Source organism: Phyllopteryx taeniolatus, chromosome 4 (assembly GCF_024500385.1).
Source record: "Phyllopteryx taeniolatus isolate TA_2022b chromosome 4, UOR_Ptae_1.2, whole genome shotgun sequence".
Lineage (NCBI taxonomy): Eukaryota > Metazoa > Chordata > Actinopteri > Syngnathiformes > Syngnathidae > Phyllopteryx > Phyllopteryx taeniolatus.
In genome coordinates, this window is record NC_084505.1 from 10,935,763 (window position 1) to 10,957,615 (window position 21,853).

Here is a 21,853-nt window from a genome sequence, read left to right on the forward strand (position 1 = left end):
CTTACAAGTTTTCCCTGGGGGTGTGGCGTGTCTCATCTAAGACCCAATCTCAAACACTATCTAATCTGCTAACCCTACATTACAAATGTGCATCCCGTTACACAGGCATGTTTGTGTTTGCATCTTCTCTGTACAGTGTTGTCAACACCAGCTTTGTTCATCGAGAACAATAGATGTTGAGCCTGGTGGAGGGAGGCACAGCTTGAAGGCAAGAGGCCGGCTCTTGCCTCATTCTCTGTTGGGCAACAAGCTCATGTCTACAACACACACATACATGTGAAGGCAGAGGTTAATGGTTAATGCCCGGATTGCTGCTTACCTGGGTGAAAACAGTTTTGGTGCAGAGTCACACACCCTCACATTCAAACCCAAAAGAAAACATCATGTTTGAACAGGCAATCGGCACAATAGAGAGTGCACTTTGGAGCATGGATGGGCAATTTTCCCCAAACTATTGATATTTGCATTAAGTGCAAGGTCAGTTAGATTTTGGTGCAGAATTCCCATTTGTAGTACAAATGGGCACAACTATAGTAGGTATACTAAATCAAGAGCTCTGCCACCTTTTAAAGCTGAAGCTTCTTGTTTGAGGGAGGATAATGGCCGACAGATGAAGCTTCCTCTCTCGCTCTATTGCAGCAGGATCCTGTGTGGAGGGTTCTTTTGTCACTGCGTCATACTTCATGCAACACGTTGCTCCCGCCAGCCTTTCAGTAATGATCTCTGTACAGCAGTTTAGTGACATTCAACCAGCCGCTGATGATGAAGATTGCACAGGAAGTGTGTCAGACCCATCATGCCGCTGATGCCAGCCAGCCTGTGGTGCTGCTTCATGTTGAGTACATGCAAGTACTGGAGGCAGACAGGTTCTAACCATTTTAGCATTTAGTGTCCCCCTGAAAGTTATTATTATCCGTACAAAATTGAAATTACATTTTAAGATACCAGTTTTGAGGTGAAACATGCCATGAGTCAGATCATTACAAATCTTCTAATGTAATCACGGCAGACACACTAACCCTAGGCTGACTTTGAACAATAAGACAGGACTGTTGACCGTCAGACGAGATGTTTGTGTCAAAACCGGCAGTTCGCAATGACTCTACCAATTGTATGGCTTGGCATATTTCTCCACAGACACATGGCTATTGTCCCATGGACTCTCACCTACACCACATATGCCTGTGTCAGCTAACTCGGGCTGGTATGTTGCAGGCTGGATGAAGTAATAATAATGTTATAATAATTGCTTTATAAAGCACTGGCAGAGGTTATTGGGTGCTCTCAGGAAAATCTACTGTACATCCATTTGTTGCGCACAACTTGATTTCAAACCAAACAAAGAAAAAAAAAAAAGTCCAGCAGAGTAGACTATCCATCTGTTTTCCGTCCCGCTTATCCTCACTAGGGTTGCGGGCGTGCTGGATCTTATCCCAGCTGACTCTTTGCGAGAGGCGGGGTACACCATGAAATGGTCGCCAGCCAATCGCAGGGCACACATAGACAAACAACCATTCACATTCACACCTTCAGGCAATTTAGAGTCTTCAGTTAACCTACCATGCATGTTTTTGGAATGTGGGAGGAAACCAGAGTACCCAGACAAAACCCACGCAGGGATGGGAAGAACATGCAAACTCCACAGAGGGGAGGCTGGATTCGAACCCGGGGTCCTCAGAACTGTGAGGCAGATGTGCTAACCAGTCGTCCACTGTGCCGCCCTACAGTAGACTAGAGTATATGAAACATTTCGATCTGTTTTTTTTACATTGGCTATTGTCACCGTATTGATGCCTTCAAAGTTTTAGTCTCAATATAAATGTTGCATTTTACAGTGTTGTGAAAAAGTGTTTGCCCCCTTCCTGATTTCTTATTTTTTTGCATGTTCGTCACAATTTAATGTTACCCATCATCAAACAAATTTAATTAGTCATAGACAACACAGAAAAACATAAAATGCAGTTTTTAAATGGTTTCTATTATCAAGGGAGAAAAAAAATCCAAACCTACATGGCCTTGTGTGAAGAAGTGCTTGCCCCCACCTGTTAAAGCATAGCTGTGGTTTATCATACCAGAGTTAAATTTCTGTAGCCATACCCAGGCCTGATACTGCCCCACCTGTTCTCAATTAAGAAATCACTTCAAAGTGACAAAGTGAAGTAGACCAAAAGATCCTCAAAAGCGAGACATCATGCAGAAATCTAAAGAAATTCAGGTTAATTGAGATCTATCGGTGTGGAAAAGATTATGAAGCCATTTCTAAAGCTTTGGGACTCCATCGAACCAGAGTGAGAGCCGTTATCCACAAAGGGCGAAAACATAGAACAGGGGTGAACCCTCCCAGGAGTGGCCGGCCGACCAAAATTACCCCAAGAGCGCAGCAACAATTCATCCAAGAATGTCACAGAAGACCCCACAACAACATCCAAAGAACTGCAGGCCTCACTTGGCCTCGGCTAAGGTCAGTGTTCATGACTCCACCATAAGAAAAAGACTGGGCAAAAATGGTTAGAATGGTAGAGTTCCAAGATGAAAACCACTACTAAGCAAAAAAAAACATTAAGCTTGTCTCAATTTTTTCCAGAAGACATCTTGATGATCCCCAAGTCTTTTGGGAAAATACTCTGTGGTCTGACGAGACAAAAGTTTAACTTTTTGGAAAGTGTATGTCCCATTACACTTGGTGTAAAAGTAACACCGCATTTCAGAAAAAGAACATCATACCAACAGTAAAATATGGTGGTGGTATTTTGATGGTCTGGGGCTGTTTTGCTACATCAGGACCTGGAAGACTTGCTGTGATAAATGGAACCATGAATTCTGCTGTGTACCGAAAAATCCTAGAGGAGAACGTCTGGCCGTCTGTTCGTGACCTCAAGCTAAAACAAACTGGGGTTCTGTAGCAGGACAATGCTCTGAAACACGCCAGCAAGTCCACCTCTGGATGGCTGAAGAAAAACAAAATAAAGACTTTGGAGTGGCCTAATCAAAATCCTGACCTGAATCCTATTGAGATGGTGTGGCATGACCTTAACTTATACACTGCCATTGACGGCTGTTGAATTCAAATATCCATGTTAACATCGATTACTGGCAGTGGTTCAAAAAAAGGTGGTTCACGCTTGAAAATGAATTACAACAATTCTGCCAAGATGAGTGGGCCAAAATTCCTGTAAGAGACTCATTGCAAGTTATTGCAAATGCTCTATTGCAGTTGTTCCTGCTAAGGGTTGCCCAACTAGTTATTAAGTTTAGTGGGCAATCACTTTTTCACACAGAGCCATGTAGGTTTGGATTTTCTTCTCCCTTAACAATAAAACCCTTCATTTAACAAATGCATTTTGTGTTAACTTGTGTTATCTCTGACTTATATTTAGATGTGTTTGATGATGGCAAACATTTAAGTCTGACAAACATGCCACAAAATAAGAAACCGGAAAGGGGGCAAACACTTTTTTCACACCACTGTATTTTGGAGAATAAGAAGATCATCCCTCAGGGGTTGGATGGAGGGAAGGGGTGCTTCCGTCTGCATGTTTTATCTAGAAACATGCCTGTGTTTCAAGAGGCTGTAGACAGTTCTAAAGGCCTGCCTCAGTGTCCTCTGGTTCCTGTTGCTGCAGAATGCAATCACTTGCTTTCATTGCAGGGATTTGAACCAGAGATTAGGTTTTTGTTACAGCAATCTGGAAGGCAGTCAATCTTGTCAGGAGCTCTCAAACATTTTCTCTAAGCTCTTATTCAAATACACTGGCTTTTTGTTCTCTTCCTTGTCCATACTGTTGTTTTTTGATGTTCACATGTTCTTATTGTTTCATTGCACAAAGGAAGTGGTTTGATAGGCAGAGATACATTGGAACCTCTTAGCTTGAACATTATGTTCTAGAATCGACCACTGATTTGTTTGAATTTCCCCCGAAAAATTCCCATCGAAAACAATGGAAATTAGTAGTTTGACCCTCTATACTCTCTTTAAATCACACTTTGGACAATTTAATGTCCACAATGAACCTAACATGATGCCCAAAAAACCCCCCGCCCAAAAAAACTATCCAAATTGCTAGGAAAACACATGTTTTTGAAATGTGGGAGGAAGCTGGAGTACCAGGGGTGGAAAAAACAAACAAACAAACAAACAAAAAACACAAGCACAGGGAGAACATGCAAACTGCACAAAGCTCTTTTCCACCAGATTCGAAGATTCCTTTTCCAGCAGATTTGAACCTAGATTTCCTGACTGTGAGGCAGTCGTGCTTACCACTATTTCAACTTGCTGCCACCATAAAACTATGTAAAATAAAAACTAAACTATGCTTTGATGACACGTAACGAAGCATTTAAGCAAGTGGAATTGAACCTGAATCGTCATAGAGGTAATTCTTTCGATGCTCATTTACCTAAAGTCATGTGACATCATGTGACATAATGACCTTGCTTTTGTGGCACTCTTGAGAGGCACTTTTCTTTTTACATTTTTTATTTTCTTTTTAAAATTTTTTTTAGAGAAAATGATGTGCTGTTAGAGCCTCAGTGTGTTTGCATTTTGAGTTACCACTGTACTATAACTATATTGTAACAATAATGTTTCTCTTGATTTTGTTCCAACAGCCTTTTATGGATCACCCCTATGAAGAAACAGGGTTACAATGGGACAGAGTACCTCGGAACAAGAGGTCCAAACAGATGGCTCAGAGGTTGGTTTGTCATGCAGCAGCTCTGGAAAAATGGGCAGGCCGTTGGAATTGTATAGATTATTTCTTTTACTTGTTTTATCAAAGATGATTCAGAAGTACGTCACTTTTAAAGGTCCCATATTTTGGCTATTTAGACCTACATTGAGTGACTCTCTAACATGGACTCAGTAGGAAAGTGTCAATTTCATTTAAAAAAAACACCACAGTTTTGTCATAAGAGTGTACAGAAAAGGCCACTCTGACAGCTACTTCTGTTTAACCCAGTTTTGTATCTGCTTTGTCCATATTTGGATAAGACACCCTCAATTCCTCTGGTTGGTTGCCTCTGTGTAGAAGACCCAACCCTCACTACTTGTGAGATCACACGTTTGTTATGTTGACAGCGCTGGCTCGGGGGCAGAGAGGTAGGCGGAGATCTTTGCGAGTGACGTAGATAAGCTTGAGAAATTCGAATGACCTGATTTCAGGCCTCTCTGCAGAAAAACGTCTCAAACTCAGGAATGCGTGGAGAATTCCAATTCATATTTCACATGTTTACTGGGGCACCATAAAACCAATATAACATCCCAAATACTAAAAAAGTTGGTTTGGTAAAATATGGGAGCTATAAACAGAAACGTCTACATCACTTGCATATTAGACCTGTTTGCCAAGGGTGACCCTGCCAGGTGCATATAGCCCCAGACAACTTGACTCCAAGGATCATTGGGGCACCCAAACCCCACCACCATGATAAGGTGACAGCTCAAGGAGGGGATGTGTAGGCTAGGCACCTTTTAAATGCTCTTCTGTTAATGTGATTATTTTTGCTTTTGAATGTTTAGCGTCACTGATTGTGGAGTGGTGCACTCGCCTGACTTTGGTGCGGGCAGCGTGGGTTCAGTTCCCACTCAGTGACGGTGTGAACGTGAGTGTGAATGGTTGTCCATGTCTTTATGTGCCCTGCGACTGACTGGCGACCAGTTCAGGGTGTAGTCCGCCTTTCGCCCGAAGTCAGCTGGGATAGGCTCCAGCACCCAGGATAAGCGGTGTTGACAATGGATGGATGGATGAATGTTTAGCTGATTGATGGCCTTGTGATTAGGTTGCTGCATCACGTTTCTGAGGTTTGGGCTTCGACCTCTGCTCAGGCCCTACTATGTGGTATTTGTATGTTCTCCCTGTGATTGTGTGGGTGTTCTCAAGGCTCTCCAGTTTCCTCCCACATTCCAAAAAAATGGGAGGTTAATTGAAAATTCTAAATCGGCCATAGGTATGACTGTGAATGTTTGTCTTAATGTGCCCTGAGTTTGACTGGAGACCAGTCCAGTTTGTACCCTGCCTCTCACCCAAAGTCAGCTGGGATAGGCTCCAGTTCACCCATGATCCTAATGAGAACAAGCACTATAGAAATTGGGTGGATGGATGTTTTGCTGATGTTGCACCAATAGACAAGCTCAATCTATGTCCAAGATCTATTTTAGTGAGCCTATATTCCCTTTTCAATGTAGACACAATTTCTTGCTCTTCACAGCGCTACAATAAAATTTTGCTGCATTTGAAGCAGAAATCTGGCTGTTAGGTTACTAGTGAAGTTCTATGAGGTGATACAGTCACTTGATTAACATAACATGTCACATCACTGTTTATAATTAGGACAAGTTTAATGACAAGACATTTGTGGAGGAGGAACTCCAGACCAGCATGGTAAGTTGTGAAGAGGTTTTCTTAGCCTTTTTTCTTGTTTTTTTTTTTTGTTTTTTTGTTTTTAAGCAGTACATTGATGACATACAATCATGCAATGTTTTTGTTGTTGTTGTCATTCAGATGTTATTCACGGGAGTATGTCATTATGCATAATGCAGCTAACTCGGGTGTTTTTTTTTTTTCTTCAGATGATGGGGATCGTAATTGGTGCTGGCGTCGCCATAATCATCATCGCCATCCTCATCTTCTTCATCCTGCGGCGGATCCACCTTCGAAGTCAGTGGTTGCTTGTGATGCTTTTCTTACCTGTGCTTATGCAATCATTACACAAAGTTACATCTTGTTTATTTCTGTATTTATAAGATGGTTTGTTGTTGTTGACAGACCTAGAAGCACAGGAGGCTCCCAAGTATCGCTTTCGTAAGAGGGACAAAGTCATGTTCTATGGGCGAAAGATCATGCGTAAAGTAAGATTTGCTCTCAAGAGTTCAACGTATCAGGAATTCTGCTTCTCGATCCCGCTCACATTAGTGTGATTTCTTGAAAGGTCTCCCAGTCTACCTCCTCCCTGGTGGGTACATCCTCCTCCTCTCGACCACGCCTGAAAAAGAAGCAGAAGATGCTCAACATTGCCAAAAAGTACCAAAAGGCTTAGTCCCATAAATCACAACATTGCTCTTCTGACATCTCACCCCAAATGGTCTCCATTTACAGGATCCTGCGCTTTAAGAAGGAAGTGCCTACATTGCAGGCCAAGGAGCCTCCTCCCTCCGTACTGGAGGCAGATCTTACTGAGTTTGACGTGGCCAACTCTCACCTTCCTTCTGAGGTGCTTTATATGCTTAAAAATGTCCGGTAGGTTGAAAACAATCACACAGCTGATTTGCATATGATGACTCATAAAGTGAACTCTTACACTGTCTTTTGATTGCAGTGTGCTGGGCCACTTTGAGAAGCCGCTCTTTCTAGAGCTCTGCAAGCATATGGTGTTTGTACAATTCCAACAAGGGGAGTATGTCTTCAGGCCGGGCCAGCCAGACAGCAGCATCTACGTAGTTCAAGATGGAAAACTAGAATTGTGCCTTACTGGAACGGTAGGGAAATTTTACAGTTGTTGTATCTATTGCTGTAAAGGCTACCAAGTACTTTTTGGCACACTTCTGTCTGTGTAGATTGTCACTTCAATGTCACAGGAATGGAATAAGAAAAATGCAATGGAAAGAATTTGACACAGAAAGCTAGAGGGTTATTGCAGTTGTTTGCTTAGCTTTGAGCTCAGACTTTAAAAGACTTTGGCTGTTCAATGTGCTGTTCTGCTCTCTTTTGTTTACTCTTTTCTCCCAGGATGGCAAAGAAAGTGTGGTGAAGGAGGTTTTCCCTGGAGACAGTGTCCACAGCCTCCTTAGCATTCTGGATGTCATCACGGTTTGTTACTACCGCGTTTCTGACATGCATGGGCAGAAATACAGACTCAGTCATCTGTAAAAATTGCACAAGTAGCAGATTAGCTTCCTCCTGCTTTAAATTCCTTCCAAAATGACAGAATTCACAAGTCAATTCCGTCATACTGTCGTATTTATCTTTTAATTACATACATTAATCATATCTGTTGATTTAAAATGAATTATATTCAACCTCTTTTTAAGAACACATGAAATACATACTGTTTTGTATCTCTCCAGGGCCACCAGAAACCTTACAGAACAGTGTCGGCACGGGCTGCTGAGGTTTCCACTGTTCTTCGGTTACCAGTAGAAGCCTTCCTGTCTATATTTGAGAAGTACCCTGAGAGCCTGGTGCGGGTAGTACAGGTGAGAAGTTTATTCTTTTGTGGATTCATGTTTTAATTCCTTTCACAGTATTTTTAATTAGCTGAGCATCGTGACCATGTTTTTACGGGTTGTTTTTTATGGATCCAATTGGAGTTCTTTATATGTATGACTTCAAACACCAGATGTGGTTTGGATGAATTTATCTGTCAATCTTTCAGATTATCATGGTTCGTCTCCAGAGAGTAACAGTTTTAGCCCTGCACAACTACTTGGGCCTAACAAATGAGCTCTTCAGCCATGTGAGTTCATAACACACATTCACCAGCACTGTACACGTTAATGTATCGTTATGTACAGTATGTAATACTCAGGTTTTGATTTATGTCTGTTTCTTTTTCTCTGTCTTGCATCATTCAACTCACATACTCACTATGACAGGAATTGCATCCCTCACGTCAGCCCCCTCCGTCTCCTCACCCGACCCGCACCAGTCCCATCCGCCACGGCAAGCGCTTTGGCAGCCTGACAGTGCCTGAGGAGCAACGCGAAGCTGCCATAAAAGGTGATTTGGTTGGTAAGGAAATGAGACTTGAAGGCTTTGAATTGTGTTTCAAGACCATGAAATACCAATATGTGATATTGAGAAAATCAATTAGCTATATATGGCTTAAGTGTGTGTGTTTTTTTTTAAACATTTAGTTTTGATGGCCTATTCAATTGCCATTTGTTGGTGTGTGTAATAGGAGATCAAGCAAAGGATGGAGCTACTCTTAGTAGGACCATCTCCATGCCTGTGGATATTGCTGGTGAGGTGTTTTTCTTTGTCACTTACTATGAAATTCTTCAGACACAATGTGCCTGAGAGGAAAGGTTTGTATAAATAGTTTTTAAAGTAAATTATGTATTACATAATGCTATTTGATTCATTTATTTATACTGTATTCATGAGATATGGGATTGGTATTTAGCAAGAAATGTATCAACCACGATACCATATCCATCCATCCATCCAGCATCTCTACCAGCGTTTCTCTACCTTTTTTTTCTCATTGCGAACATGGAAGATGTTTTTTGCCTGTCGTCCTGCTCTTCTTCCTCTTTTCCCATCTCGATCATGCTTTTCGTATCACGTCTCCGGACCTCAGCCATATGTCACAGGCGATCGATGTCCGTAGGGAGATTCAGAAAATCGCGGCAGCCGGCTGGGAGAACCTTTCAATGTCATGAGAGGTAGTGAAGCGGCAGCAGCATTACGGTGCTCAAAGTTATAATCGCAAACCACATTGCTGGGTCACTAGCAAGTGACCTTAGGTTAACACACACATGAAAAGAAATTAGATCAACAAAAGCAATAAAAACAGAGCAGTAAGGATGAGAAGAACCTGATCTGGCATATTCTCTTGTATACAGCTTGTTCTTTAACAATGTAGTTAATATTGTGGCATACTCTAGTGTTTAGTTTTAACATTGCAGCTTTAAAAGTAATTTATGGCTGTTCTGATACACATCTACTTATCTCATTTCACTGTGAAATAATTTTCTAAATTTTACTATATCAATGTATAATACGCACTATTAATTTTTGAAGATTTTTTTGAGGAAAAATCTCACTCTACACGGTATGGTAATTGCTGGATAAATATTGCCATATAATATTCTTGTGCAATGTTTTGTAGATGTATGAAGCACAGCAAACAGGCTGTATTGTCTATTTATAACATATTTGTTAGCCCGCAGCCAAATCCTGCTTGGACAGCTACAGCTCTTCACAGTGGAATGAAATGTTTAATATGTACTTCTGTCTATGTAGGTATACAGAAAGGTCTGAGATCAGACTTTGACATGGCATATGAAAGGGGACGGATCTCTGTGTCTGCAGAAGATGGCAACACCCCACCCAACTTTACTCGGGTCAGTGTCAAGTACTGTATACTGTTTATCCAGTGATAAATTGTTTATATAAATTATTCTGAATCATAAAATTAGACTGCAGTTACCGTGTAACTGATTTAAAAACAAAATCAATGTCACAAGTTAGATTCCCTCACTGTAATCAGAAAATTATCAATTGAGGCTAATCAAACATTGTGTGCATTATTGACAGTCTGTTTCCCAGGACCACCGGGAGAGGAAGGTGACTGTGGATGAGGTTCCTTCAGGGATCTACCTGTATCCAGAGGAAGAGACAGGAGTGGACAATATTTTCACAACTATAACCTGTCGATCTAGTTCAGCATTGTTTGAGGAAGCTCAGAAAGAGGTCCTTAAGCTCATGGGGATTGAGGTATATATCTGTTAAGTAGTTATTTCCTTGAACACCTGCGATGGTAATAACAAATACATTCCCTAGGTCAAGCTAATTTATTTCAAATCAAGCTTGTGTAAAACTGGGCATTTTTCAGGGGGGTTGTCAATTTTTCATATCCACAGTCAAAACAAACTATTATTGGAAATGGGGAAAGAAAACATTGTCTTGCAATGTGATTTTGTAAATTCCATCTGGTATACTGACAGATCTAACTGTTATCTTATGGATTGATAAATAACAAGTCACTTGCTGCATGAATGAGCACATTGGCATTAATCCGCCAGCAGCATCTGTTTACAGATTATAATGATAAAAGCAGGTCAGTCAGGAGGCCCCCTCTAGAGGAATTGTACTGGACATTTCTATGCGGTGAAAAGGACACACACACACAAAAGTTTGATGACAAACACGTTCAATTGAAACCCATTCCATTTTTGATTTATCAATTTGAGGCAACAATTATGTATTAAAGTGAGTAGCTAATGCTTCACTTTCTAATACATCTGACAGTGTTCCTTATTTATGTTTATTTTTCCATTTACTTTTTGACATTGTCCTTTTGGTGCCAGGACCCCTCTCTGTTAAATGGAAAAGTTACCTTACATCAAGCTAAAGCTGGAGCTGTCTTGGCCAGACAGGGAGACCAGGTAAGTATCATAATGCAAATAATGTAGTCTGTCTGTAGTTTAAAAAGCAATATTGGGAAAAAAATAATAATAAATAATGACAAGCACACAAAATTAAATCATGTGATGCTTGCTTTCTTTTTCCCTTCGTCTTCCCTTCCCAAGGACGTGAGTCTGCACTTTGTTCTGTCTGGTTGCCTGCATGTCTATCAGCGGATGATAAATAAGCAAGAAGCCGTCTGCCTATTTGTGACCCACCCAGGGGAGATGGTGGGACAGCTCGCTGTGCTTACTGGCGAGCCTCTCATTTTCACCATTAAGGCCATTCGAGACTGTACTTACCTCAAGATATCAAAATCTGATTTCTATGAGTGAGTATTTTTGAGCAGGCCTAATTTGAAAGCAAGTAAACAAGTGTATTTAATTGGTCTCCTGAAAGTAAAGTGCTTGTCCGAATCCTAACAAGGAAGCACTAATGCACAGTAATTACTGCAACAATACATAATAATTCTGTAAAGCATAATTAAAACCTTGAACTGAGCCATAATTTAAAGCTTTCACTTTCTATAACAACCTTATTTTATGTGGCTTTGTTTCACAGGATTATGAGGGAGCAGCCCAGTGTGGTGTTGAGTGCAGCACACACTGTGGCCATCCGGATGTCACCATTTGTCAGACAGATGGACTTTGCTATTGACTGGATGGCTGTGGAAGCAGGTAGAGCCCTCTACAGGTACTCTAGTCCATCTTTTACTGGTTTACACACATTACCGTCATGGTTTATTCAACAATATAACCATAATTAAGAGAACATATCATATCATACAGTATGTGTTTTGTGTCTACAAACATACAGACAAGATGATAAGTCAGACTGCACATATATTGTTCTGAATGGACGTCTGCGTTCAGTCATCCGTAAGGCAAATGGCAAGAAAGAACTAGTGGGGGAATATGGAAGAGGAGAGCTCATTGGAGTGGTGAGACTTCAGTTTTCCTTAGAGTCAACTTTTGGTTGCTATACAGTGGATATAAAAAGTCTTCACACAACTGTTCAAATGCCAGGTTTTTGTTAATTTAAAAATGAGAGCAGGATAAATAATTTTATAGTATTTTTCCACCATTGTGACCTGTAACTGAATCCTTTAGTGAGGGAAAGTAAAAATCAACAACTGAGAGTTTGGGTTGAGCTGAAGAGGGCTGTGAATAGGAAATGCCCTCACAATCTGACAGATTTGGAGTGTTTTTGCAAAACTGAGTGGACAGATATTGCCATAGCAAGATGTGCCACACTCTTTGACTCCTACACAAAAAGACTGAGTGCTGTGGGGAAAAAAGTCAAAGGTGCTGCATAAAAGTATTAGTTTGAGGCTGTGCATATTTACACAAAAAAGCTATTTTGTGTTTTTTTTTTATTTTACCACTTAAAATATTCCATTTTGTTTTTCAATTGAGTTGAAAAAAGTGAAAAAAGCTTTAAAATGATTTATCTTGGTCTCTTTTATTTATTCATTTTTAACATAAATACCTGGCATTTGAACAGGGGTGTGTAGACTTATTTTCCCCAATGTAATTCTGATCAGTTGCACTGTATGCCAGTTCCACAACTCTCGTACTGTATACTTGTTTACATTCATTAGTTAAAGTTAGTTAAGTTAAAGTTAAACTTTATGGAGGACAGTTTTCACAACTGTTGAATTTTTGTTTTACTTTTTTCATTGCATTTGTCATTTCACATGAGGAAATTTTGCTAGCACTATCAAAAATCCTCGAGTAAATTCTGACACACATTGCCAGTAACCTTTTAAATATAACAGCTGATGACACGAAGAAACTTCTGATGAGAGCTTGAAGCCATAGCAATATAATGATATTGCTATTATGCCAAAAAAAATTCGCCTTATACTTCAATGTCCATATGGTTAAGGTGGAGGCGTTGACCAGACAGCCCAGAGCCACCACTGTGCATGCTGTAAGAGACACTGAACTGGTCAAGCTGCCTGAGGGAACACTCAACAACATCAAAAGAAGATATCCTCAGGTAAAAATGGAGTTGGCTTGTGGTTGTGTTGAGTGTTTTACTCAACTGGTTCTGAAGGTCACTGTTTGTTTTCAGGTGGTGACGAGGTTGATCCACTTATTGGGCCAGAAAATTCTGGGGAACCTTCAGCAGGGTCGAGGACCATTCTCGGGTAAAGTGGTGAAGATGAGGATCATTAACAATACAGTGATGATGCACATTGTAGTGATTGGATGTCAATTTGACGCTTTCACAGTAAATAACATTATAGAATCACATTTCTCGCTTGGCTCATTTGCAGGCTCAACCCTGCGTCTGCCAAGTACGACCACCAGTGCTGATGTAACCAACCCTGCCAGCAACCTCTCTACTGTGGCTGTGTTACCAGTATGTGATGAAGTGCCAATCAATGCGTTCAACTTGGAGCTTAGCCATGCCCTCAGTGCCATTGGTAGGCCTTAATGATTTCAGTGTGATCAAATACCTGCTGAATGATTTTAATTTTTATGGTTTATTATGTTACTTTTTGACCATCAAGGGCCAACTTTGCTATTGACCAGTGACATAATTAGAGAGCGACTTGGAGCATCTGCTTTAGACAGGTCAGCATCTTCTCAGTCACATCTTATTTTGCCTCATCTTTGAAATTATGTTCATCTTGATATCATTATTGTAATTATATAATTAAAGAAGTCTCATTTATTCTTACTGGAACTATTCCTTCTGCTGTTGCCTTCGTGGTTACAGTAGCTAGTGATACCCTCTATTCCTATCCACCAGCATCTATGAGTACCGCCTCTCCGGCTGGCTGGCCCAGCAGGAAGACATCAATCGAATTGTCTTGTACCAGACAGACAACAGCATGACCCCATGGACTCAGCGCTGCATTCGCCAGGCAGATTGCATCCTTATTGTTGGCCTGGGAGACCAGGAACCGACCCTAGGAGAGGTTTGTGTCACAGGAAGGCCAAAATACTATACAGACAGACCTTTTCCAAAAAAATAGAATATCATGGAAAAAAAAATGTATTTCCATAATTCCATTCAAAAAGTTAAACTTTCATAGATTATAGAGTCGGGGCCCACAATTTAAACAATTTCAAATTTTTATTTGTTTATTTTTACATAATTTGGGCTTCCTGCTAATAAAACCCACAAAATCAGGAATTCAAAAAATTAGAATACTGCGAAAAAATCAGCCCAAATTTTGCAGGCCATAAATGTTTGAAACTGAGTGTCACACACTAATCATCTAATGAACTCAAAACACCTGCACAGGTTTCCCCAGGTGTCATTAAATTGCTTCAGTTTGGTTCAATTGTCTCTGTTGGGTTCAATATGGGGAAGACTGCAGACTTGACAACTGGCCAGAAGACCATCATTGATACCCTCCATAGGATGGGTAAGCGACAAACATTCATAGATCAGGAGGCTGGCTGTTCACAGAGTGCTGTGTCCAAGCATAGCAATGGAAGGACAAAATGTGTCAGGAGAAGATGCACCAGCAAAAGAGATGACCGTGGGCTTCAGTGGATTATTAAAAAGAGAAGATTCAAGAATCTAGCAGAGATCCAGAAAGAGTGGAATGAGGCGGGAGTCACAGCTTCATAAACCACCACATTCAGGCGCATCCGGGAGATGGGCTACAACTGTCAGGTTCCTTGGGTCAAGCCATTTTTGAGCCTGAGCCAACGTAGGAAGTGTCTCAACTGGGCCAAGGAGAAGAAGGACTGGACTGTTGGCCAGTGGTCCAAGGTCCTCTTTTCTGAAGAAAGTAAAGCGTGCCTTTCATTTGGGAAGCAAGCTCCAAGGGTTTGGAGGAAGACTGGTGAAAAACAGAACCCAGGCTGATTGAGGTCCAGTGTGAAATATCCACAGTCCGTCATGATTTGGGGTGCAATGTCCAGTGCAGGTGTTGGTCAACTCTGCTTTCTTAAATCCAAGGTCACCGCAACAGACTACCAGAATGTTTGAGAAGACTTCATGATTCCTTCTGCTGAGGATATGTATGGAGATGCAGATTTCACCTTCCACCAGGACCTGGCCCCTGCCCATACCGCCAGAAGCACCAAAACCTGGTTTGATGCCCATCCCATCACAGTGCTTGACTGGCCAGCCAACTCGCCGGATCTAAACCCCATTGAGAATCAATGGGATATTATCAAGAGATCATATTTTGATTTAATTAATGTGACCCTAATTTCTTTCTTTTTTTTTTTCAAAAACAGAGAAGTAAATGGTGATTTCTTCACAGTATTAAAGTTTTCTGAATTACTGGTTTTGTGGGTTTTATGAGCTGGGAGCCCAAATTATGTAAAAATAAACAAATAAATACTTGCAATTGGTTAAATTGTGGCCCCTGAATATATAATCTATGAAAGTTTAACTTTTTGAATGGAATTATGGAAATAAATCAACTTTTCCATGATATTAAAATTTTGGGGAATTTGTAACGAGGCAATCAATCGTTCATGTGATAGTCCAAGCACAAATGTCCTGTACAACTTCTTCTATTTGCCCCCAGTTGGAGCAGATGCTGGAGAACACAGCAGTCCGTGCATTGAAACAGCTCATCCTTCTTCACAGAGAGGATAGTCCAGGTCCTTCCAGGACAGTCGAGTGGCTTAACATGCGTAGCTGGTGCTCAGGGCATCTTCACCTTAAGTGCCCTCGCAGGGTCTTTTCCAGACGCAGCCCTAGCAAACTGGTACAGAATACCAACTAGACACCTTACAGTATATGTCACATATTCTATTTTTTATTTCTGAAGCTGGTACTACTGCAAAGTTTTCACACACACATTCTGTGTTTTGCAGAGAGACGTTTACGAAAAGGTTTTTGAGAAAACAGCAGATAGACACAGTGATTTTTCTCGGCTAGCCCGAGAGCTGACTGGTAACAGTATAGCCCTTGTGCTGGGAGGAGGTGGAGCAAGGTGAGCCAGTGAGTTGTAATGTGCATAGTGTTACCTGTACGTTTGCAACATCTTGACGTCCCTGTGTTTGTCCTCTGCAGAGGTTGTTCTCACGTGGGTGTAATTAAAGCTATGGAGGAAGCGGGGATTCCCATTGACATTGTTGGCGGAACATCTATCGGATCATTCATTGGAGCGCTGTACGCTGAGGAGAGAAGTGCTGTCAGAACCAAGCAGAGAGCCAGAGAGTGGTCAAAGGTGCAGTACCCGCATTTATAATGTTATTCAGAAACTGTACCCTGCTGGGGTTATATACGATTGGATTTATAGTCGTTTCTTATTTATTGTAATCTGTGTCCTGTAAGAATGCATCTCATAGTTTTAGTTTAACCATGTTCACTTTAGCTCTGTTTATATAAGTACTTCAGCTGTAAACATGGGCCACAAAATGTAGAACTGCCTTTTGATTTTTGTGATCCATTTTGTTGCATGTCGATATTTTTTCAAAGTGCTGGCATCAGGCCAAAACCTCCCATGTTCAAAATTGGTCAATTTTGTATTTTTTTCATAAATCGATACTATTGGTCCGTCCCCATGTGCGTTTTATTTATTTATTTATTCAAATTATTGACAAATCTAAAGTGTTGAAAATGGCTTGCCCTCTTTGAGGATGCATGCAATGTTATTGGTTCAACAAACATGCTGTTTGTTTTGGTTTCCTGAAAAGTTTTGGATCTGTTTTCTGCCTTATGCCAGTGAAAGACAAAAAAGGGCGGAAGGCAGATAAATGTACTTGCATTTTTGGTGGTCTATGATTATTCACAGCATGTAGTTAATATCCCAATCTTGTGATAGTTGTCGAAAACTATACATGTTTTTAAGTGCTATGTCTTTTGCTATTTTAATAGGCCATGAACTCGGTATTCAAAACAGTCCTGGACCTGACCTATCCCATCACCTCCATGTTCTCCGGCTCTGCATTCAACACCAGCATCTACAAAGTTTTTCAGGACAAGCAAGCTGAGGTGATTTGCAGCATACAGGATTTTAGTACATTTAAGATTAGAGCAAAAAAATAATGGATTTTATGCTTATGATACCGTTTGTGTCTTCAGGACTTGTGGCTGCCATATTTCAACGTCACTACAGATATCACAGCGTCCGCCATGCGTGTTCACCAAGATGGTAAGTGACAGCTGTTTTAATGAGAAGGACACCGGCTCTTCCTTCTTTTGTATTTTGGCTTCAAACTTGAGGCAATTTGGGGCAACAGATGCCTTTTTTTTTTTTAAACAAAAAGCATACTGAATTTTTCCTCTAGTGCAAAAATCCTGCTCTGAAAAATACTTTCATAAGTACGGTACTTAGTCTACATAGTGAATAATAAGTCAGTCAGAGGTACAATAACATAGACCTACTGTATTTATTGTAACTGTGTTATACAGTCAACTGCTGAAGTTACAATATCCTTGCTATGAAAAATCTTAGTGTGACTCTGGCATGCGTTCAGTTTTATATGTAACTGTGCCACACCCCAAACAAAAATGTAAATTGAATCAAATGCACACAGATAATGCAGGAATTCCCACGATGCTGTTTGAGGGGTGCCACAACCAATGATTTACAAAAAAAACTGTCGACAGACAGGAAAAAAAAAACGTTGTTTGGATGCGTTTCTCTGCTTGTACATTTATATTTGCTAATATGCATCATCACTAACAGTGACAAAAGTACTAGAGTTCCCTGCCCTTTTCACCCCACAAATCCAGTATACTATAAATTATCACAGTGCTGTAATTTTTAATTACAGTATATTCTTGGACGAGTATTAAAAAGTATTTTTCTAACGTTATTTTTACCTTGAAACATGCTGGAAGTGAGGGGTTTACAGGCCAGAGTGCTTCAGGACAATATGCTGGATAATATTGTAATACTGTTTGCATCGTGGCATGTGTATTAACAATTGAGGCAAATCCTTTCCCTCTCTGTCTCACTGTTCCTGTTTTATTTGACCAGTTTTTTTCATTTCTATTTCACCTCCTTGGTTATTTTTTTAAAATTGCTTAATTTCCTTGCTTAATTTATTTAATCAACTAAATTATTGAAGTGGTTATCTTGTCATTGTTTTTAAACAGCTGTTTTTCAAAGTCAGTAGATAAGAGACCTCACGGAGTTGCTTATCGAGTTTTCGGAACAGGAAAAAAATAACCTGCTCAGTCCCGTCAATACTTTATAGTTCTCCCATGTCCATGTCAGCATGTAGGTTCCAGAACACCCCATCCCAACCTTTTCCCATTAAAATGGCATCCCAGCATGTTTCATTCACTCATTCTACTTCATTTAGTGCTTTCTGTAGTTATAATAATAGTGGGTAGTGGAATTACAGTACTTCTAGTAGTAGTTTTTATTTTTTTGTTTTGTTTTTGGGATGGGGGGGGGGGTGGAGGTTCTCTTAGTGTCATAATCGACATTTCATATTTAGCTTTCATCGCCTGAAATTCTACAATGGGATGTAGATGTGTTGAAACTCAAAACGAATACAGCCGTGTCCAGTTAATTTTCTTTACATGTTAGTTTGAAAGGCCCAATGATACTTAATGGCATGTTGGACTTCCTCTTCCTTTACTCCTGATTCCATTCTCACACACTACTGTACTCACCTTTCTCTCTCTTTGCTTGTCAGCTAACAATGCTAATATTATTCAATATAAACACTTAAAATCAACTTGGCATCCAGTTACACATATTGGACTGACTATAGGCCCTGTTTGGGTTTTACTTTTTTAAAAGTCACTAAGTCACAGTGTAACAGTGTTATTGTGTGGTCAATTAGAGTTAAAACATTTACTGTTTTATGTAGTCTTAAGTAAATAGGGTTGATCAACACTTTGCCATTCATCCATGCCCATGCCAGCTTCCTGTATTCTCCTTTCACACTCTCTCATTCTCTTTTCCGCCTGCTACTTTGATTCCAACCCACATTTGATGTCTTCCTCCTCCATCTCAATTTCCTGACAGGTTGCGTCTGGCGGTATGTTAGAGCCAGCGCCTCCTACACCCCGTATTTACCTCCCCTCTGCGACCCCAAGGATGGCCACTTGCTTGTGGACGGTTGCTATGTAAACAATGTCCCAGGTCAGATCTTAAAAAATGCCCGCACACCAAAACCTCCTCCGTCAACATCAAAGTCGACAATCAGTGGCTCGGCTATCGTCTCGCTCTCCCTGCCCGTTCCTGTTCCTAACTAACCCCAACCTGACCAGCTAGACTTGGGGAGCCCATGGTTTGGAAGGAAAGACAATGTTTCTCAATGTGTCTTTTAGATTGTGCCCACCTTAGTTTCATCTTGCAATACGTTATGGCCAATAGGACACCTCATCCTCTTCAATTGGCTCTCACATTTATAATTGTCTTTGAAAAAAAATTCTCTTGATTGTGTGTGCATCCATCTATCAGAGTGGCATGATCGTATTGCTGTTTTTGGCCTCCTGTGTGTGCTTTGAAATTTCTTATTCATCTCTGAATTTGGATCGATAATGTGGATGCTTTCATGTTATCTGGCCCAGCGGTTTTCAAAGTGTGCAGCGTACCTCCTCTGGGCGGCGCCAGAGACTTCAGGGGCTTCGAAGTAGCTTCAGGATAAAACATATAATCTTCAAGTTGTTAAAGTCACTTTGGCTATGTTGAGGGAAAACTATATTTGGATTGAATTTTAGTTCTCGAGAGAGCAGACATGGTATTGGGTAATCAGGAAAATCCACAGTGCCTGAACACCCATAATGGGTTCGCCCTGCCCGTTCACCACCTCGCCAATGGCTAATTCAAAATAGAATGTGACGAAGCGAATATTGCCCATGCTGGCGAATCGAAATTGCCCGCGTCAAAACTCAAAAACGCTTCCTGTTAAAAGTTAAAGTGAGTGTGAACGGTATTAATGGTTTAGACCCCCGTCCCACTTCTTAAAATGCTTCAAACCGTCATCTAGCCGCTGCTGGCTAAGTAGTCAGGCTCATAGGCTTTCTTGGCTGTGGGGAGCAAAACATTGGGGGTGACAAGACCCAATGCCGTTTGGCACTGAATTGAAGCACGCATATTACCGCGACATAGGTTTAAAGTGTCGATAATAAGTCAGTATTCTACTGTGGCTGAAAGGTTTTCTTTTTACAATTCAATAGTAAAATAAAGATTTGTTCTTTATCAATTCATCCTAACATTTAGGCCTGGCCTACAGGAAATAGTTTTTTTTGTTTTTTTTTTCCCTATAGCCAATAAATCCTATATCTTGTGTTGGTCATACTAAAGAATACTTTATTTCGGCAATAATGCTGAAGATAACTAACTTCCTCCCGAAAAATCGGATGCTAAATCACAATGGCAATATTTGTTTAAAAGAAACAAACAAAAAACCCTCGCAAGAAGTGTTTTCCCATATTGTTTAGCCCGAGTCCCGATTGAAGACTAAGTAGTTTTAATTGGGCCCACATCGTTAAAGCTTATCGGCTTCCCAGTGATGAGGACTGACTAAAGGTTTAGCCAAATAAACACACATGATTTTGTGGCTAACTCCACATAACTGTGTCTACGAGATTTTTATACTGTTTAGCCACATTGGCTAAGAGCTTTCATGACCCTGTGCCAACCCTGCCCATGTTCTGTAATGGCTGTATTATTTTCTCTGATAGGAGGTTCACTGTCCTGCACTATGAAAAACCCAGCATGTTTATTAAAATAAAATAAAGGGAAGTTCTGATGTTCAAAAGCAGGGGCGCCAAGTGGATTAGTGGTTAGCCTGTCTCCCTTGCACGTCTGAGGTTCGTGTTAGGATCATGGCCTTCCTGTGTAGAGTTTGCATGTTCTCCCGTGCTTGCGTGTGTTTTTGACTACTACTCCGGCTTCCTCCCACATTCCAAAAACGCGTATCTTAGATTCATTAAAGACTCCGAATTGTCCAGTGATTGTGAGTGTAAATAATTGTTTGTCTATACTGTATTTGTAGTGTAATTGGCTGGCGACCGATCCGAAGTGTACCCCGGCTCTCGTCCAAAATCAGCTGGGATGGGCTCCAGTCCACCCGTGACCCTAGTGAAAAGAAGCGCTGTAGAAAATGGATGGTTAAAAGGTTATGTCCATCGTACAATTTTGGATATTTGGATTGATATTTAGGCATAGTCATCAACTAGTACAGTGTCACATGTTTGGGTTAAATGAAAGCCAACAGTTTTGTATTATAGTGTCTACTACTTTGGGACCCTCTGGAGGAAGTATAGCCCTGCACCATGTCTACATCACAACATTGTTTTGGCTTGGATAACTGTACCAGTCGTTGGGCTGAAATGTGTCCGTCTTCTTTCCCCATGAAGAGGTTTTTTTTTTTTGTTTAAGAAACTGCCACAGTTTCATTTCAATTCGTCTCTCAGTTCATCTTTACTTGTTGCCACATGTTGAGTCACACCTTCAGCAAACCTGTCTCCTCACCTGGCTTTGCTTGCTTTTATGTGCATGCCAGTTCTGGGCACGTTTATCCAATAAAAACACAGTGGAACCTCGATAAATTGGACCCCGATATAATGGCTATTGCATAAAACGGAACAATGTGTCCAAAAAAACCGTAGCTTCAATTTATCACTTAAAATGCCGTTTACAAAGTCTGTTAGTTCCAGAATTGGCCGCTGTTGTATACTGACGCTGTTGGCGCAATGCAAGCAGAGAATAGGACTGATGTATTTCAGGGTCACAGATATTCTATATTACTAAATCGAATTCCAAACCCTACGTGGTGGCCATGTTGAATGTGGGGGCATTGACGTGGCGGCCATGCGACGATGGTTAGTAG

At 40.8% G+C, this 21,853-nt stretch overlaps 1 protein-coding gene across 8 annotated transcripts in view; it reads left to right on the forward strand.

Annotated features, from left to right (window-relative positions):
- The window catches only part of pnpla6 (patatin-like phospholipase domain containing 6), a 29,914-nt gene that overhangs the window by 1,934 nt on the left and 6,127 nt on the right, over positions 1–21,853 (forward strand). For 4 of the 8 annotated variants that reach the window (XR_009788006.1, XM_061769398.1, XM_061769404.1 and 1 more), the window contains exons 2-29: positions 4,609–4,694; positions 6,330–6,380; positions 6,569–6,656; positions 6,765–6,847; positions 6,928–7,019; positions 7,095–7,235; positions 7,315–7,474; positions 7,725–7,805; positions 8,063–8,191; positions 8,371–8,451; positions 8,591–8,726; positions 8,896–8,958; positions 9,963–10,063; positions 10,257–10,436; positions 11,030–11,107; positions 11,252–11,457; positions 11,688–11,819; positions 11,943–12,066; positions 13,014–13,127; positions 13,203–13,278; positions 13,408–13,557; positions 13,645–13,708; positions 13,887–14,055; positions 15,631–15,813; positions 15,923–16,041; positions 16,122–16,278; positions 16,929–17,045; positions 17,136–17,205. Coding sequence is in view for 7 of the 8 variants with exons in the window: in XM_061769398.1 (XP_061625382.1) it covers positions 4,647–4,694; positions 6,330–6,380; positions 6,569–6,656; positions 6,765–6,847; positions 6,928–7,019; positions 7,095–7,235; positions 7,315–7,474; positions 7,725–7,805; positions 8,063–8,191; positions 8,371–8,451; positions 8,591–8,726; positions 8,896–8,958; positions 9,963–10,063; positions 10,257–10,436; positions 11,030–11,107; positions 11,252–11,457; positions 11,688–11,819; positions 11,943–12,066; positions 13,014–13,127; positions 13,203–13,278; positions 13,408–13,557; positions 13,645–13,708; positions 13,887–14,055; positions 15,631–15,813; positions 15,923–16,041; positions 16,122–16,278; positions 16,929–17,045; positions 17,136–17,205 (3,193 nt within the window). In the remaining variant the exon portion in view is untranslated. Of the gene's footprint in view, positions 1–4,608; positions 4,695–6,329; positions 6,381–6,568; positions 6,657–6,764; positions 6,848–6,927; positions 7,020–7,094; positions 7,236–7,314; positions 7,475–7,724; positions 7,806–8,062; positions 8,192–8,370; positions 8,452–8,590; positions 8,727–8,895; positions 8,959–9,962; positions 10,064–10,256; positions 10,437–11,029; positions 11,108–11,251; positions 11,458–11,687; positions 11,820–11,942; positions 12,067–13,013; positions 13,128–13,202; positions 13,279–13,407; positions 13,558–13,644; positions 13,709–13,886; positions 14,056–15,630; positions 15,814–15,922; positions 16,042–16,121; positions 16,279–16,928; positions 17,046–17,135; positions 17,206–19,038; positions 19,156–21,853 lie in introns of all 8 variants that reach the window. The other 4 variants (XM_061769399.1, XM_061769402.1, XM_061769401.1 and 1 more) reach the window with 4 other exon arrangements.